At 35.1% G+C, this 17,104-nt stretch overlaps 1 protein-coding gene across 1 annotated transcript in view; it reads left to right on the top strand.

Annotated features, from left to right (window-relative positions):
* The window catches only part of LOC107727036 (neuroligin-4, X-linked-like), a 32,196-nt gene extending 25,100 nt beyond the window's left edge, over positions 1–7,096 (top strand). The window contains exons 4-6 of the mRNA XM_016536791.1: positions 1,241–1,426; positions 3,786–4,575; positions 6,054–7,096. Of these exons, the coding sequence (XP_016392277.1) occupies positions 1,241–1,426; positions 3,786–4,575; positions 6,054–6,909 (1,832 nt within the window). The 3' untranslated portion in view covers positions 6,910–7,096. The remainder of the gene's footprint in view (positions 1–1,240; positions 1,427–3,785; positions 4,576–6,053) is intronic.
* The last annotated feature ends 10,008 nt before the right edge of the window (positions 7,097–17,104 follow it).

The following is a 17,104-nucleotide window of genomic DNA, read 5'->3' as shown; positions in this document are numbered from 1 at the left end:
ATATATATATATATACAGTATGATGACATGAAATACATGAAATAAAGGTTTTAAAAGGATTTTTGACAGTTAGGACACATAATAAGTATTAAATTATTATTATTATTATTATCAATAATAATAATAATATTGTTGTTATTGTGTTTTTTGTATAAATATTTATTTTTGTTTTTGTATTTTCTGTATTAATTTTAATTTTAGTAAAAGTAAGTAATTAATTTTGTTTTTATTATCTTTTTTTAAATGTCTATATAGTTTTTAACTATTTTTATTTCAGTTTTGGTTTTAGTTATTTAAGTACTTCAATCAGAAATGTTGCCTTGATGACTGAAATACTTTTTTTAGTATTTTATTTTATTTCAGTTAACATTTTTTTATGTTTTTTAGTTTAAGTTTCATATTGTATATCAAATACATATTGTAGTCAATCAATAGTATAATTGAATAATAATGATCAATAATAAACAATAGTATCATTGACATGCTATTTTAGTTTTTATAAATATCTTGATTTAGTTTTCATGTTTTCATTTTACTTTAAAGTTTTAGTAATTTTATGTTTTTAGGCATATCTATTTATTTATGAAGTATAGAATGTATATATTATATAATTTTTAACATAGTTTTTATTCATTTTTATTTTGGTTTGTTTACTACTTTGTTAAATTAAACTATAAAGGGAAATGCTGCCTTGTCTACTAACTGAAATAAAAGGTTTTTTTTTTCAGTTAACAAAAACGTATTGTTTTGTCTTTTTAATATATGTCTAATATATATATATATATATGTGTGTGTGTGTGTGTGTGTGTGGTTTTCTATTCATTTTGAATTCATTCTATTTTTTAGTTTTAGTTATCTAAGTACTTAAAGTTAAAGGTTTTTTTAACATGTTTTCTTTTATTTCAGTTAACAAACACACACTCACACACTCACTCACTCACTCACTCACTCGCACACACACACACACACACACACACACACACACTCACTCACTCACACACACACTCACTCACTCACTCACTCACTCACACACACACACACACACACACACACACATTTATTGTTTGTTTGTTTTAGTTTTAGTTTATTCAGTGATTCTAAATCAGTAGCGAAATGTGCATCATCCCAGATAAATCTCTTATAGATGTGTATATGTGTCCAACAGCCTAAAATCCTGTGAATATCCAAACATGTGTCCACTGCAACGTTTCCTGATCTCTCAGCTGTCTCTGTGTTTCAGGTTTCCTCAGCACAGGCGATCAAGCAGCCAAAGGGAATTACGGTCTGCTGGATCAGATCCAGGCTCTGCGCTGGGTGAAGGAGAACATTCAGGCTTTTAACGGCGATCCGGAGCGAGTGACCATCTTCGGCTCCGGAGCAGGAGCCTCCTGCGTCAGTCTGCTGACCCTCTCGCACTACTCTGAAGGTCTCTGGAGATCTTAAGCTGAATCGTATGAATACATAGGGCTGCACGATTGATCAAAATACTGAAATCGCGCGTTATGATTTGCATAGTAAATTCACAGTAAATGCTGTTCCACACAAACTTGTCAGAACTTGAGTTTTGGTCGTTTATAACCAGTGTTGTGCAAGTTACTTCCAAACTGTAATACATTATAGATTACTTGTTACTGTTATTTAAAAGTAATTCCTTACCTTACAATATTACTGTCTCAGAATTGTAATGCGTTACATGACTCCTGTATTACTTTTGAGTTACTTTCACCAAAATAACTACAGAAGTAGAACTTAAGGTAACACTTTATTTTAGGGTCTCTTAACTAGTTGCTTATTAGCATGCATATTACTAGAATATTAGCCATTTATTAGTAGTAATTAAGCACATATTAATGCCTTATTCTACATGACCTTAATCCGACTCAGTACCTAAACTTAACAACTATCTTACTAACTATTAATAAGCAGCAAATTAGGAATTTATTAAGGGAAAATTCATAGTTAATAGTGAATAAGTGTTCCCTATTCTAAATTGTTACTATACTTAACATTCTAAAATGACAAAATGTACTGCATCGCATTTTACATCCAGTAGAGGGCGATATGGCGTATCATAATGACTGTGGGCTATCCAGGCTACTAACAATATAGCTTATAATTGGCAAAGTGAAGGCTCAAGACAATGCAAGAAAGGATGACAGCCAGAATCACAAACGATCCAAGTCTGTTAAAAGTATGGTAGAGGTAAAGTGATTATCTGGCAATATCTGTGAATAGCTTGGGTCTATTCATATTATTCACAACAGGACTATATGTAAACTCTAATGCCATGACAAGAACAATAGCGAGAGGGAGATGAATGAAATAAATCGCTAAACAAATATATCAGAAGCTGTCATTTAGTCTTTATTTACAAACTTGGACACCACACGCGGCTATTGACTGACCACGAACAGGAAATAGAACTTACTTGTGGCATTTTTGATTCGTTAATGTCTTGCGGGTTTTTTTTGTTTTTTTTACAATTAAATTTTGGGCTAAAAGTGTGTTGTAACGCATGCATTACTGAACATGTACCGAGTAAAATATTACTGAAAACTGATTAGTAATGCCTTACACTACTGCGTTACAGCAAAAAGTAATCAGTTACTGTAATGCATTACTTTTGTAACGCGTTACTCCCAACACTGTTTATAACATGCATTTGGGAACATACGCAAACCATCTTCCCAAACTTGTAATGAGAAGAGCTGATCAACAAAAGATAAGCTTTAATAGCTCCCTGGGGTTTTTCATTTTATTAAATTTTTTTTTAATCCAAAGCGCCATACAAATGAAAAATACAACGAGCCATTCATCTTAAAAAAGCAATAAACTCGAGAAGTGTTGGTGGGTACAATGAAAGTTGTATGCATACAATAACAATAAAGAAATTCAATTCAATTCAGTTCAATTCAAGTGCTAGAAATATTGTTCAGAATAGTACAAGCTAGAACAGGGAGGGTTTTCCATCAAAATATAAGTTTGATGGTTTAACTTTTAAAAATGAAGAAATTAAAATCCATAAATATTGTAATTTTACAGTTTTACAATTTACAGTATGTACAGTATGTGTGTAAAATAAAAGTATTATTATTACCGTATTGGCCCGAATATAAGACGACCCCACTCGTTTTATGCGTATTTGGCGCCACCTAGTGTTGTGGGTGTATTATTGACATGTCAAAGTCTAGACCCTGAATATAAGACGACCGCGGTTTTTCAGATGTATTTCCAAGAAAAAAACATCGTCTTATATTCGGGACAATACGGTATATAATTTTGTTTGTTAAATACTTAATTTTACAGTGAACTATTGCAATAATACTATTTCTTAATGTTTTATTATTTTATTATTTTGTTTTTTATTTTATTAGTTTTATTTAAATACATACAAATAAATAATTTAATAATAATAATAATATTGATTTAAATTGAAAAAAAAAATTATCAGAAAAAGTACTTGAATTTACAGTGAAATATTACAAGTAATATTACTTATTGTTTTTTAAAATATAAACTCTCTCTCTCTCTCTCTCTCTCTCTATATATATATATATATATATATATTGTAGTCATATTGATATACTGTATAATCACAAGATTATTGATATAATTATTGTTATAATTGACATACAGAATAACATGCACTGCAAACCTGGACTTCTTTTAAATTGCAATTGTAATTTTTATCAGAGTAGTTTTTTTTTCCCCAGTGCTAATAAATAATCATGATATTTAAATGTTTAAATGTTGTATTACTCTGACAGCGAGTGTTTGTGTCCCAGATCTGTTTCAGAAAGCGATCATTCAGAGCGGGACGGCTCTCTCCAGCTGGGCCGTCAACTACCAGCCGGCCAAATACACGCGCATGCTGGCCGAGAAGGTCGGCTGCAATGAAGACGACACGGTCGAGCTGATCGAGTGCCTCCAAAAGAAAAACTACAAAGAGCTGATCGAGCAGAACATCACCCCCGCCAAATACCACATCGCCTTCGGACCCGTGATCGACGGAGACGTCATTCCGGATGACCCACAGATCCTCATGGAGCAAGGAGAGTTCCTGAACTACGATATAATGCTTGGAGTCAACCAGGGCGAAGGGTACAAGTTCGTGGACGGGATCTTAGACAGCGAGGATAGAGTATCGAGCAACGACTTTGAGTTCGCCATATCAGAATTCGTCGACCACTTGTACGGCTACCCCGAAGGAAAGGACACCCTGCGGGAAACCATAAAGTTCATGTACACGGACTGGGCGGACAGGGAAAACCCGGAGATGCGGCGGAAAACGCTGGTCGCACTTTTCACGGATCACCAGTGGGTGGCGCCGGCCGTGGCTACAGCGGACCTGCACGCACAGTACGGATCGCCCACGTACTTTTATGCCTTTTATCACCACTGCCAGAGCGATATGAAGCCAGCCTGGGCCGATTCGGCACACGGAGATGAGCTTCCGTACGTTTTCGGCATTCCCATGATCGGCCCCACAGATCTCTTCAACTGCAACTTCTCCAAGAATGACATAATGTTGAGCGCCGTGGTCATGACGTACTGGACGAACTTTGCCAAAACTGGGTGAGTAAGATGCATATGTTTACATACTAATAAAGCTAATTATCACAGAAAATGCATAAGAAGCTGTATAAATACAAAAGGGCAGCAGGATGACTTTATTTTGTTTAAATTGATTTAAAAGTATTTAAATTGATAAATTAATATATTAGTTTATAAATTAATAATACAATTAGTTAGAGAGAGAGAGAGAGAGAGAGATTGTTCTGGGTGTTTGCTGGGTTGTTGTTAGGCAGTTGCTAGGGTATTCTGGGTGGTTGCCAGAGTGTTGCTATGCAATTTCTAGGGCGTTGCTAGGCAATCAAATGTAACATCACTAATTGGCCCTTTAATTGCTGCTTTCAGCCATTTTTGTTGCTAGGCAGCTGCTAGGGTATTCTGGGTGGTTGCTAGAGTGTTGCTGGGCAGTCGAAAGTAAAATAACTAATTGACCCTTTAATTGCTGCTCTCAGCTGTTTTTATTGCTAGGGTGTTGCTAGGCAGTTGCTGGGGTATTCTGTGTATTCTGACTAGTAGCTAGGGTATTCTGGGTCGTTGCTAGGGCGTTGCTAGGCAGTCAAATGTAACATCACAAATTGTCCCTTCAATTGCTGCTTTCAGCTATTTTTATTGCTAGGGTGTTGCTAGGCAGTTGCTAAGGTATTTTGTGTGGTTGCTAAAGTGTTGCTATGCAGTTGCTTGGCAGTCAAAAGTAACATCACTATTTGACCCTTTAATTGCTTCTTTCAGTTATTTTTGTTGCTAGAATTTTGCTAGGCAGATGCTAGGGTATTCTGGGTGGTTGCTAGGGCGTTGCTAGACGGTCAAAAGTAACATCACTATTTAACCTTTTAATTTCTGATTTCAGCCATTTTTGTTGCTAGGGTGTTGTTAGGCAGTTGCTAGGTTATTCTGGGTGGTTGCTGGAGTGTTGGTGTGAAGTTGCTGTGGCTTTGCTGGACAATTAAACGTAACATCACTAATTGACCCTTTAATTGCTGCTTTCAGCTATTTTTTGTTGTTAGGGTGTTGCTAGGGTATTCTTGGTGGTTGCTAAAGTGTTGCTAGGCAGTGGAAAGTAAAATCACTAACTGACCTGTCAATTGCTGATTTCAGAAATTTTTTGTTGCTAGGGTGTTGCTAGGCAGCTAGGGTATTCTGGGTGGTTGCTAGAGTGTTGCTACGCAGTTGCTAGGGCGTTGCTAGGCAATCAAACATTACATCACAAATTGAACCTTTAATTGCTGCTTTCAGCTATTTTGTTGCCAAGGTGTTGCTAGGGTATTCTAGAGTGTTGCTATGCAGTTGCAAGGGCGTTGCTAAGCAGTCGATCTTAACCTCATTAACTGACCCTTTAATTGCTGCTTTCGGCTGTTTATATTTCTGAATCTGATCAGATCGTCATTTCAATATTTTACAAGAATGAATTAAAAAAATGCAAAGTAAAGCATCAACAATTGTACAGATGTTACTAATTTAACATGTTTTGTTTTACTTCACAGAGACCCGAATCAGCCGGTTCCTCAAGACACAAAGTTCATCCACACTAAACCGAACCGCTTTGAGGAGGTGGCCTGGTCTAAGTACAACCCTAAAGACCAGCTGTACCTGCACATCGGCCTGAAGCCTCGCGTCCGCGACCACTACAGGGCCACCAAGATCGCCTTCTGGCTGGAGTTAGTGCCACATTTACACAACATCAACGAACTCTTCCAGTATGTTTCATCGACGACCAAAATCCCACCGCAAGACACGACGCCGTTCTCCTACACCAAACGCCTTTCCAACAAACTCTGGCCTTCGACCACCCGCCATCCACCCGCTCCTCCGGCCAACACCAAACAGATGTCGGATCAGCAGAAGACATCCGAGCACGGCGACGGGACGGTTATCATTGAAGCGCGAGATTATTCGACCGAGCTGAGTGTGACGATCGCCGTCGGTGCGTCTCTGCTCTTCTTAAACATCCTGGCATTTGCGGCACTCTACTACAAGAAGGACAAACACCGGCTGGAGTCGAGTCGCAGGCACAGTCCACCAAGAAATCTCGCTAACGACATTCCTCGCGTGCCGAGCGAAGAGCTGATGTCCCTGCAGATGAAGCAGCTTGACCATGATCACGACTGCGATTCGCTGCAAGGCCACGACATGATTCGGCTGACCTGTCCTCCGGATTACGCGCTCACGTTGCGCCGCTCGCCCGACGACGTGCCGCTGATGACGCCGAACACCATCACCATGATTCCCAGCTCTTTTGCCGGCATGCAGCCGTCGTATCACAACCCATTCAACGCGTTCGGGAACAGCACTCCGAGCGGCACAGGCCTCCCGCTCGGACACTCCACGACGCGAGTATAACTCGTCGTAAGTTGACAGACTATTTAGATGCGCATCCGGGTGCTTGAAAACAAATACTGAGGGTGTTATTTTGTTATGGACTCTTTTATGAAATAAGTAACGTTACACTTATTAACCTGTATAATGTGATCAGTGAATGTAATCATTTTTCTCATTCATGGTACAGCGACTGAAGCTTTCAAAAAAAATAAGATTACGTACAGTACAGTAAATGAAGAAATATTATTTGCATCCTGATTTCCTGGTTAACATGTGAGATGATTTATCACTACACACTTGCATTGCAGCACAAATAGCTGCAGATACATGGTAAACAAAGATTGGGGGTGGGCATTTTTGCTGTTACTTGATATTCATAATTAATATCATATTATTAATAACAGACAGACAGACAGACAGATAGATAGATAGATATTTATTAGACAATTTAAACAATCGATAGGGTATTCTGGGTGGTCGCTAGAGAGTTGCTAGGCAGTTGCTAGGGTGTTTCTGGGTGGTTGTTAGAGTGTTGTTATGCAGTTACTAGGGCGTTGCTGGGGTATTCTGGGTGGTTGCTAGTGTGTTGCTAGGGCATTGCTAGGGTTTTTCTAGGCAATAGCTAGGGTGTTTTTGGTGATTGATAGAGTGTTGCGATACAATTGATAGGGAATTGCAAGGCAGTCGCTAGGATGTTCTAGGTTGTTGCTAGGGTATTTGTAGGTGGTTGGTAAAGTGTTGTAAGGCAGTCGAAAGTAACATCACTAATTGACCCTTTAATTGCTGCTTTCAGCTATTTTTGTTGCTGGGTGGTTGCTAGAGTGTTGCTATGCAGTTGCTAGAGTGTTGCTAGGCAGTCGAGTGTCATTACTAATTGACCCTTTAATTGCTGCTTTGCATTGCTAAGGTTTTACTAGGCAGTAGCTATGGTGTTTTAGGTGGTTGATAGAGTGTTGGTATGCAATTGCTAGGGCGTTGCTAGGGTTTTGCTAGGCAATTGCTTGGATGTTCTAGGTGGTTGCTAGACTGTTGCTAGGCAGTTGCAAGGGTATCCATCTATCTACCTATCTATCTATCTAGAGTGAGATATATGTGTCATGTACAGCAGTGCTTTATGGGAGTTCATTGTGTCTATTCCGCAGCCATGACCAGCAGTAGTATTGATCACTGTGGCTGATTTAAGAGGATTTCTGAACATATTTAGTCTCTGTGTTTTTTCAAGAATTCAAGAAAGAACTTGTGCCACAGAAGTGTCGCTTCTTACATTTTGAACACGAGATCAGGTCGCAATGTGGAACTCTTGTGCCATCTGAGAGGATCTGCTGTCAGATCTTAAAGGTGCTGCAAAACCTTTAAATCTTTAAACCCCGCCCTCCAAAGATATGATTGACAGGTGGAGAGGGTTTCTTATTGGCTCTTTTCTATTATTTTTTTTTGCAGTCTAGTTCTGTGATTTCTCACAGCACGTGTTTCACTGATATCTGCCAGGTTGTAGTAAGATTTTATATGTATTATTGTGTTAAAATTATTGCTTGCAGCACCTTTTAGAGCTCGTATCAGTGTGGCGACGGCCTTTATCTGACAGTAATCTTTCTCTCAGCCTGAATAGTGTTATTTTAGTGTATATAGCATATAGAATAAATTGTAAAAAGAACATCTGCAGCTTGTAGTATTGCTTTCAATGAAACTGTCTTTTAGGGACTTTTTCTTTTGCTCGTGAACAGTTCTGAATGTACGTTTGCCATCTTCATCCCTCCATGTTTGACCATTTCAAAACATCATTTATGTGACAGTGGATGGTCTGGTCCTCGTTTCAGTCAGTTATTCCATAACATGAAACAAATTTGATAAACACCTTAAATATTTAGATGCAAATATAGTTAATAAACCTCATCAAATGAAATGGCAAAAGAACTGCTTTCCTGAACACGCTCTCCCTTCTGCCATTGGTCAGTCACACAGATAGTCCCGCCCCCAAAGTCATGTCATTGGCTGAGTCAGACGTTGACACGTCAGGCCACCTATTAATGACACACATCGACTTTAAAGTGATTTAGTTGTTTTCCAGAAATATGAGATGAGCTGAAATTTCAACTTCCTGTGATTGTAATCTGTAAACAGAAAGTTTACAGCATACTGTTTCTTATTTCTATATAATAGTGTTTCTCTAAATATAACTCAGTTCCTGTAAGTATGCACCATTTGCATAATGATTTATAAATACTGATAAAGATTTTTGAAGATTTATGTTTTCATTGTCCATTTTTGCTCATTTGTGGTCTGTTTTTTTCTGTGTAATTTTTTAAGCATTAAATAATGTACACTTTTCCTGTAACAGAAGCTTCACCATGGATCCACAGCGCCGTAATAATGAATTATCATCGGTCAATAAGTATATTATTCAGTCATCATCTTAACAGGGTAATGATGGACATGAACATGTTTCAGTCTCGCTCTGAATCATGTTGCTTCTTTAAATCTTTCCTCATACTTTTACGCTGTATGAATATGATTTGGTTTTGCCTCATTGAAAGGCTTGTTGATGGATACTATATATATATGTAAGACACTTTTTGCTGCTTTTTCTAAAATTAAATAAACTTAGATTTTACTCATTTGCTCACTCACTTGTTTTTATATTTCATAATGTTTAATATGTATGTTAAAGGAATAGTTCAATGAACATTTGCTGCAAATGTGTTCACCCTCAGGCCATCCAAGATGAGGATGAGTTTGTTTCTTCGTCAGATTTGGAGAAATTTAGCATTGCATCAGTGTCTCACTGCAAGTGAATGGGTGCCGTCAGAATGAGAGTCCAAACAGCTGATAAAAACATCACAATAATCCACAGCACTCCAGTCCATCAGTTAACATCTGGAGAAGACAAAAGCTGAAACATTAAGACGTTTTTAACTCAAATACGAGTCCATAATCCATAATAACGCTTCCTCCAGTGAAAAAGTGCATCTCCTGTTGTCTCTCACATCAGAATCCAGCCACATATGTGTTTAGAGCCGTTTAAACGGTGCTTGATCTGTGCAGATTTCTCTCCTGATTCAGACCAGAACACTTTTTCACTGGAGGAAGCGTTATTATGGATTATAGACTCATAACTTATTGATGGATTTGTGCAACAGTGACAATGTATAAGCTTAAGGTTAATAATGAATTAAACAGAAGCAGTGAAATACAGCTAAAACAGAGTTCAAAAATGCAACGATAGTTCAAGTCTAAGAAGATGAAATGCATTGCACTGACACAAGTGGAGAATGCAGGTAAGTGTTGATCTCCATCACATGCGCTGCTGAAGAGACTCTGGAGCTCCTGACTGTCTTCTGAGAGACAGATGGTGGAGCTGCAGCAGTGACCGCGCTCGCTCAGTCTGTGGCACCGCAACCATCTGTGGTCACTCATGGACCACAGACACATAAACACCTCTGAAGGTTTGTAATTGGAGCATGAAAACAAACCGGGGGAGTGTACAGTATATCTGGAGGGTTCAGCATGTGATTCAGTCCTGCACGGTAAAAAAACAAACAAAGTAACAATAGGGTACAATTCACTGTATTAATATAAAGGAATTTCTGTATTGATTTTTTTTTTGTTTACTTGTGTTTGACCTGTATTTTGAATTGTGTGCTTCGATGCATTGTGTTTTATGGTTAATGGAAATGTCTGTAAAATAATGTCCTAGCTGAAAACTACTTGTGCGTTTTTTATAATGCTATTCAATGCATTTAAATGTTCATATGTTGATATAAATGGAAATTATTATTAATTATTATTAAACTCACAGGTTTCAGAGAAGTAAATCATAGTTAGTTTCTTTTATCACAAAATAATAATAAAGTGGACGGGGTGAATTTTAAAATATAAATGTTTAGTTTTGTCATGTTTGTCATTATTTTTTTTTCTGTTTTAAAGGGGTCATATAATGTTCTTTTTAGCAGCATCATATGACCCCTTTAATTAAAATTTTTAAGCATTAGAATTTTTTTATTATTTTTTAAATATGCCTAGTTTTTATTCTTGTTATTTATTAGTCTTAATTTATTTAGTTTTAGTTTTTTAGTACGTAAAGTTAAACTAAACGAAAATGAGAAATGTTGCAACTAGCTGAAATAAAATACGTTATTTTATTTTATAATATGTCAAAGTATATTTTTTGTTTAAATAATGATTGCACTAACATCTACCATGAAAAACTGCCAACTGTTTCTTCGTTTTTTTTTCATTCTCTAATCCAGATGTCTCAAACAACACATATTTTAAACAATTCAAAGGTTTTTCATGTGTCTTTTGTAAAAACCCCTTAAACTGAAGTTCCTGAATGACATCATCCACAGGAAGGAAGTGACATCATGATTGGAGCTCAAAGGTCAGTAAGTATCACCAGTGGATCTGATGAATTCATCAATGTTCTGTGTTGTTAGTTGGTTTGTCCAAAGCATCCATCCTTTTTGATCAAATGACACAAATGCGTTTGATAATATATCAACGTTTTACCTTCAGTCACTCACTGAGAAATGACTAACTTTTGTTACTACTGAGTAAATAATCAAGTTAAGATTCATGAAGTTCGACCACAGCAGAGTTCTTAAAGTATCTAAACATTCCTAAATCAAGTTATATTTTCTGGAGAAATAAAATGAAGCTTTGTTTTCTGAAAAATGTATCAAAATGAAGTGAGATTTTGCTTAAAACAAGAACAAACATCTGTCAATGGGGTCAGAAAAATCTACTTGTTTTCCCTTATTTTGACCCCATTGGCACTTTTGTCTTATTTTAAGCATAAACTCACTTAATTGTGACATTTTTTTTCAGAAAATAAGACTGCATATAAGTCATTTTGCTTCTAAAGTAAATGTATTTAGACGTAATGTTTAGATATTTCAATGTCAGCATTTATGCATATATTTTTATTTCACTTAGATTTACTTGATGAAAAAAATTAGTTCCTTTCTAAGTATTTTTGTCTTGTTTCCTGTGCAAATATATAAACATGTTTAAATCAAGATACATTTTCTTGACTTAAGATATTATAAGATAGTCTTGTTTTCTGAGCAATCATCGAAATTAAGTGAGTTTTTGCTTAAAACATGAAAAAATATCTACCAATCAGATAATAACAGTAGTTTGCCTTTGAATTATGTTTATTTTTCTGACCCACATTAGCCTTTCAGATCTTGATTTAAGAACGTTTAGATATTTGTTCTGAAAAACGACACAAAAGCACCAAAAATCATGTTTTTCCAACGCAGTCACTTCGGGAATGACACTTTGCTTCTCGATTATTAAAAAGAGACTCAATGATATCCTCATGTCAGGCCTGATTTATTCCTGCTACAGAACATCAGTATCAGCATTTTCTGTTCTGCACCCAAATCAGACACCAGAATTCAAACACTGTCAAATGAACAGATGCGGTTCTATGATGTTCTCATCATGATAAAGATCCGTGCATCAGTTTCTGTCTGATTCAGGGACAGACTTGTGCGCTTTTCTTAGAAAACGCAAATGCAGAGAATGTTTCTGTTTTTGTCGAGCCTTATGTAAGCTTCAAAATGCAGCAAAGCAAGACTTTTAATGTGGGACACTGAACTCTGCAGGTTTTAAAATAGTGACCGTTTCCCTTCCGGCCAATTTACAGCAGCTGCAGCTCCTGTGAGGGTCATGGAGACACACACGGCTTATTACTGCCAGTTATTATTGGGTGACACAGCAATGAATGTAAAAAAATAAAAAAAAAATAAAAAATAAAAAAATAAAATAAAATAATTATACATTTTAATATATATAAAAAATAGTTAAAATATGGCAAAAAGTATATTTGCTACAATAGGTTTCAAAATATATTTATGCAAATATATTTTATGACAATATATTTTTTGGCCATTTTTTTTTAATGTTTTTGAAAATGTATTTAAAAAAATATAAATATATATTTTAAAATAATTTAAAAAGGTATTTTGCCCTTAATATGTTTCATTCCATATGTTCACATGTGTCACATTTGATGAAAAACACATTTAAATAAAAATCAGTAAGGAACATACTTTAAAATGCAATATATATATATATATATATATATATACATTAGGACTGTCAATCAATTACATTTTTTTAATCTAATTAATCGCAAATTAAATTTGGCTGTAAAAATACCCCCAAAAGATAAGTTAAAACCATAATTGTGTTAAATGAAAAATCAGTCAGACATTACAAAAAGTAGCTTCAGAAAGAAATATTTTATATATTTTTTATAATATTTATCACACATTTAGACTACACAACGGCCTAACATAAACCATGGAACATAAAAGAAGATAATTTGAGAAAGAGCTCAGTATTTTTTGTTCATACAATGAAACTCAAACTGTGTGGTTACCAACAGTCTTCAAAATACCTTCTTTTAAGTTCCACAAAATAAAAGACTCATAAAGGTTTGAAACGACTCGAGGGTGAGTAAATGATGACAGAACTATCTATTTAAGGCTTTTATTTATTTATTTAATGAAATTATACTCTAAATAAGAATTTAAAGAAATATAAGAAACGCCAGTAGGTGGCGATAAATGTCTTTATAAGTTTATTTATTAGAGTCATTTATTCATTCGATTCGTTCAAACTGCCGATTCATTCAGGAATGAAGTAAACGGCTTTCTTTATGAATGGGCCATTGAATCATTGGTTTTTGTTCAAAACACGGATTCATTCAGAAACGAATCACTGCTGTGTTGCTCAGAGACGCACAACTGTTCAGCTGTGGCTTTACAGGTAATATTTTCGTTGGAAAAATTGAGCAAAAACAGACAATATTGTGTTTAAAATATAACACAATATTAACTTCTCATCTGTTGAGAATAAAATCACATTTGCACTCGTGCTATTCGGGACAAAACAACACTCGTGTGATATATAAGTCGCTGCTCGTGTGATTTCACTTATCATATGATATAGATAATAATAAAAAAAACTCATACAGGGGCATTTTTCATACAGGTGGCGGCAAGCGACTCATTGAATCATTCCTTGAACCTATTCGTTCGAAAAGCTGATCCATTCAGAAACAAAACAGTAGATTTGTCAGTGAGTAATTGAATCATTCATTCAACAGATTCGCTCAGAAACACTGATTCATTCAGGAACAAAACAAGCGATTCGTTTAAATTCAGAATAGCATCATAACATAGCATACTAAAATTAGGCAAAAAAAAAAAAAAGTAAGATTAATATGGTAATATGCTGTTCTGAATTCAGCCAGTGTCTTTATTAGTGAGTCATTCAGTCAGTCACTCAACAGATATGTTCGGAAACATTGATTGATTCAGGACGCTGGCAACACCTATGTATCTTTGTTCACTTGTATTCGTTTTGTATGTATGTCTATGATTGTAATAAAAAAATACAAATATAAACAACTGATTGATTCAAGAACGAAGCGAGTCGTTTAATTCGGACTAGCATAACAGCAAACTTCATGTTAAGATGCAGCAGATATAGAGTTGTATGGTGCTAATTTAGCCACTGTATATTATAAATGAGTCATTTCATCATTCATTCATCAGATTCGTTCAGAAAAACTGATTGATTCAGGAACGAAACCTAACCGACTTTATGAGTGATTTGTTGATCCGATTCGCTCAAAACGCTGTTTGATTCAAAATATTTTGCTGCATTAAGGTGATTTTTAATGCAAATGTTGACCATTCCAGTGTATAGTGAATTTTCTTTTCTTTTGGAGAATCAGAGTTGTTAATTTGTAAGACAAATGCATCAGTTGATAGCGACCTTGGGAAGCGAATCTCCGACAGTTCGGATGAGTTAAAGGCCACCAGTGTTTAGCATGAGGAATCTCGCTGCTCTTCTTGTTTTGCCAGATGCAGTTTTTCTCATTCCGGTCATGATTAGGGCGTCCCTGATGAAATATGTATGAACATTTTCTGTGGACTCTGGCAAAAGCAATTTAATTTGTTTTCTGTGAAGAGCCGAACAAATTATTTGGACCTTGAGAGAAATTGACGCAGCACAGTTTGCATGCTGGAAACACAATATGAGAACTACATGTGCGTCTGTCCTGGAACAGTGTACATATATAAATAAATAACAAATGAATAAACAAAAACTTTTAATTAAAAATGAATAATAGCAATTAATAATACAATTAATTAATAAAATAAATGTACATTAAAAATAAATACATTTGATTTAAATAAATACATTGATAACTTAATAAATAAACAAAAATTTGATTAATAAAATAAATATAAATTAGTGAAATAAATAAAATTTAATTTATATAGATAAGTACATTGATAAATAAAAATGTTTGATTAAAAAAAATAATTACTAAAGTAAAAATGAATAAAATAAATTGAATAAATAAACAAAAACATTTGATTAAAAATAAATTACTAAAATAAATATAATTTAAAAAATAAATAAAATGTGATTTATATAATTAAATTGATAACTGAATAAATAAAAAATATTTGATTAAAATAAATAAATTACTAAAATAAATACAAATGAATAAAATAAATAAATACATTGATAATTGAATAAATAAACAAGTTGATTAAAAATAAATTACTAAAATTAATCTAAATTAATAAAATAAAACAAAATAAAATTTGATTTAAATAAATAAAACATCAAACAGTACAACACTGCAGTGAGAAGAAATGCAATGATATAATGTAATAGCAACTAAATATTTTACAAGTAATATTTTATGCATATTTAAAATATACCTTTTTCACTGAAATTTGATGTTTCTAGATGAAAATATTTATAAATATTTATAGATGTTTATTTATAAAATTGCCTTTTAAATTTTAGGATGGGGTCCCTCACATGAGGATGATTATATTTGGGGGTCCGTGGCATCTAAAAGATTGAAAACCTTGACTTCAAGGAATAATTCACTCATAAATTAAAACTCTGTCATTGTTTACTCATGCTCATCTTGTCCCAAACCATGTATAGACTGTTCTGTTCTTGCATTAATGGTATTTTTGCAGTGCTTTTTGTTTCATTTTTTGAGGCTTGATAATCATGGTCACTACATGAACTGTTTGTTGAATGAAAAAAAAATTAAAGACATTAACAGCATGAAGGAATAATGACAGGTTTTTTTTTGTTTGTTTTTTGTTTTTTCTGAACTGTTCCTATAATTTCTCACGTCGCCTCTCCGTGATTCCTGAACAGAAGCAATCAGCACCTTGTCATTGATTATGTGTCAGAGTTGACGAGGTTGAATCCCGTCAGACGCCATCATCTCGTCCCTGCACCAGCGAGGCGCAAAACTGTGTGAGTCACGTCTTTAGACATTCATTTGCATGTTATAATAAAATATGAGGAGTTGATGACGCTGAAAAGTCATTTTGGTGGTGGAGTGTAATATAAAGTCTCTTCTGCATTTGATCAAAATACAGTAAAAATTGGGAACATTATTACAATGTAACATATGTTTCCACAAAAATATCGGGCAGCACAACTGTTTTCAACATTGATACTAATCAGAAATGTTTCTTGATCAGCAAATCAGCATATTAGAATGATTTCTGAAGATCATGTGACACTGAAGACTGGAGTAATGATGCTGAAAATTCAGCTGCGCATCACAGAAATACATTTCAGTTTAACAGAGATTCACAGAGAAAACGGTAATAATATTTCACTATTTTTACTGTATTTTTGATCAAATAAAAGCAGCCTTGCTGAGCAGAAGAAACTTCTTTCAAACTTTTGACCGGTAGTGTGTATATTTCTTTGCAATAACATTTATATTTCACATTCGTCAGATGCTTTAAATCATGTTTCATGAAGTGCTTGAACAGAAACGAATAGTTCTGCAACATTCTAACAAAGCCGTAGCAACCAGTCAGAACACCCTAGCAACCACCTACTGTAGCAAGGCCCTAGGAACCACCTAATACAGACTTGCAACGTTCTTACAGATCATCAGCTTTGATCACAGCAAACAAATAGTTTCGCTTCCAAATTCAGTTGTCAGGTTCTCTGGTCTGGACTTTCACACCTGACAGCTGTTTCTTCTGCGGTAGATGCGATGCATCATCCCTCTTGAGCCTTCAGCAGACCAACACTCATTAGTGAACACTAAAATGACAGACGAGGGGTTCTATAATTAACACACATCCGCTGCTGCACTGTTAGTAGAGTGTGTGTGTGACTGTGTGTGTGTGTGTGTGTG

The sequence above is a fragment of the Sinocyclocheilus rhinocerous genome, unplaced genomic scaffold (genome assembly GCF_001515625.1).
Source record: "Sinocyclocheilus rhinocerous isolate Xijiao unplaced genomic scaffold, SAMN03320098_v1.1 scaffold3170, whole genome shotgun sequence".
Taxonomy (NCBI): Eukaryota; Metazoa; Chordata; class Actinopteri; order Cypriniformes; family Cyprinidae; genus Sinocyclocheilus; species Sinocyclocheilus rhinocerous.
The sequence above is the reverse complement of the archived record's forward strand: the minus strand, read 5'-3'. Positions and strand labels throughout refer to the sequence as shown.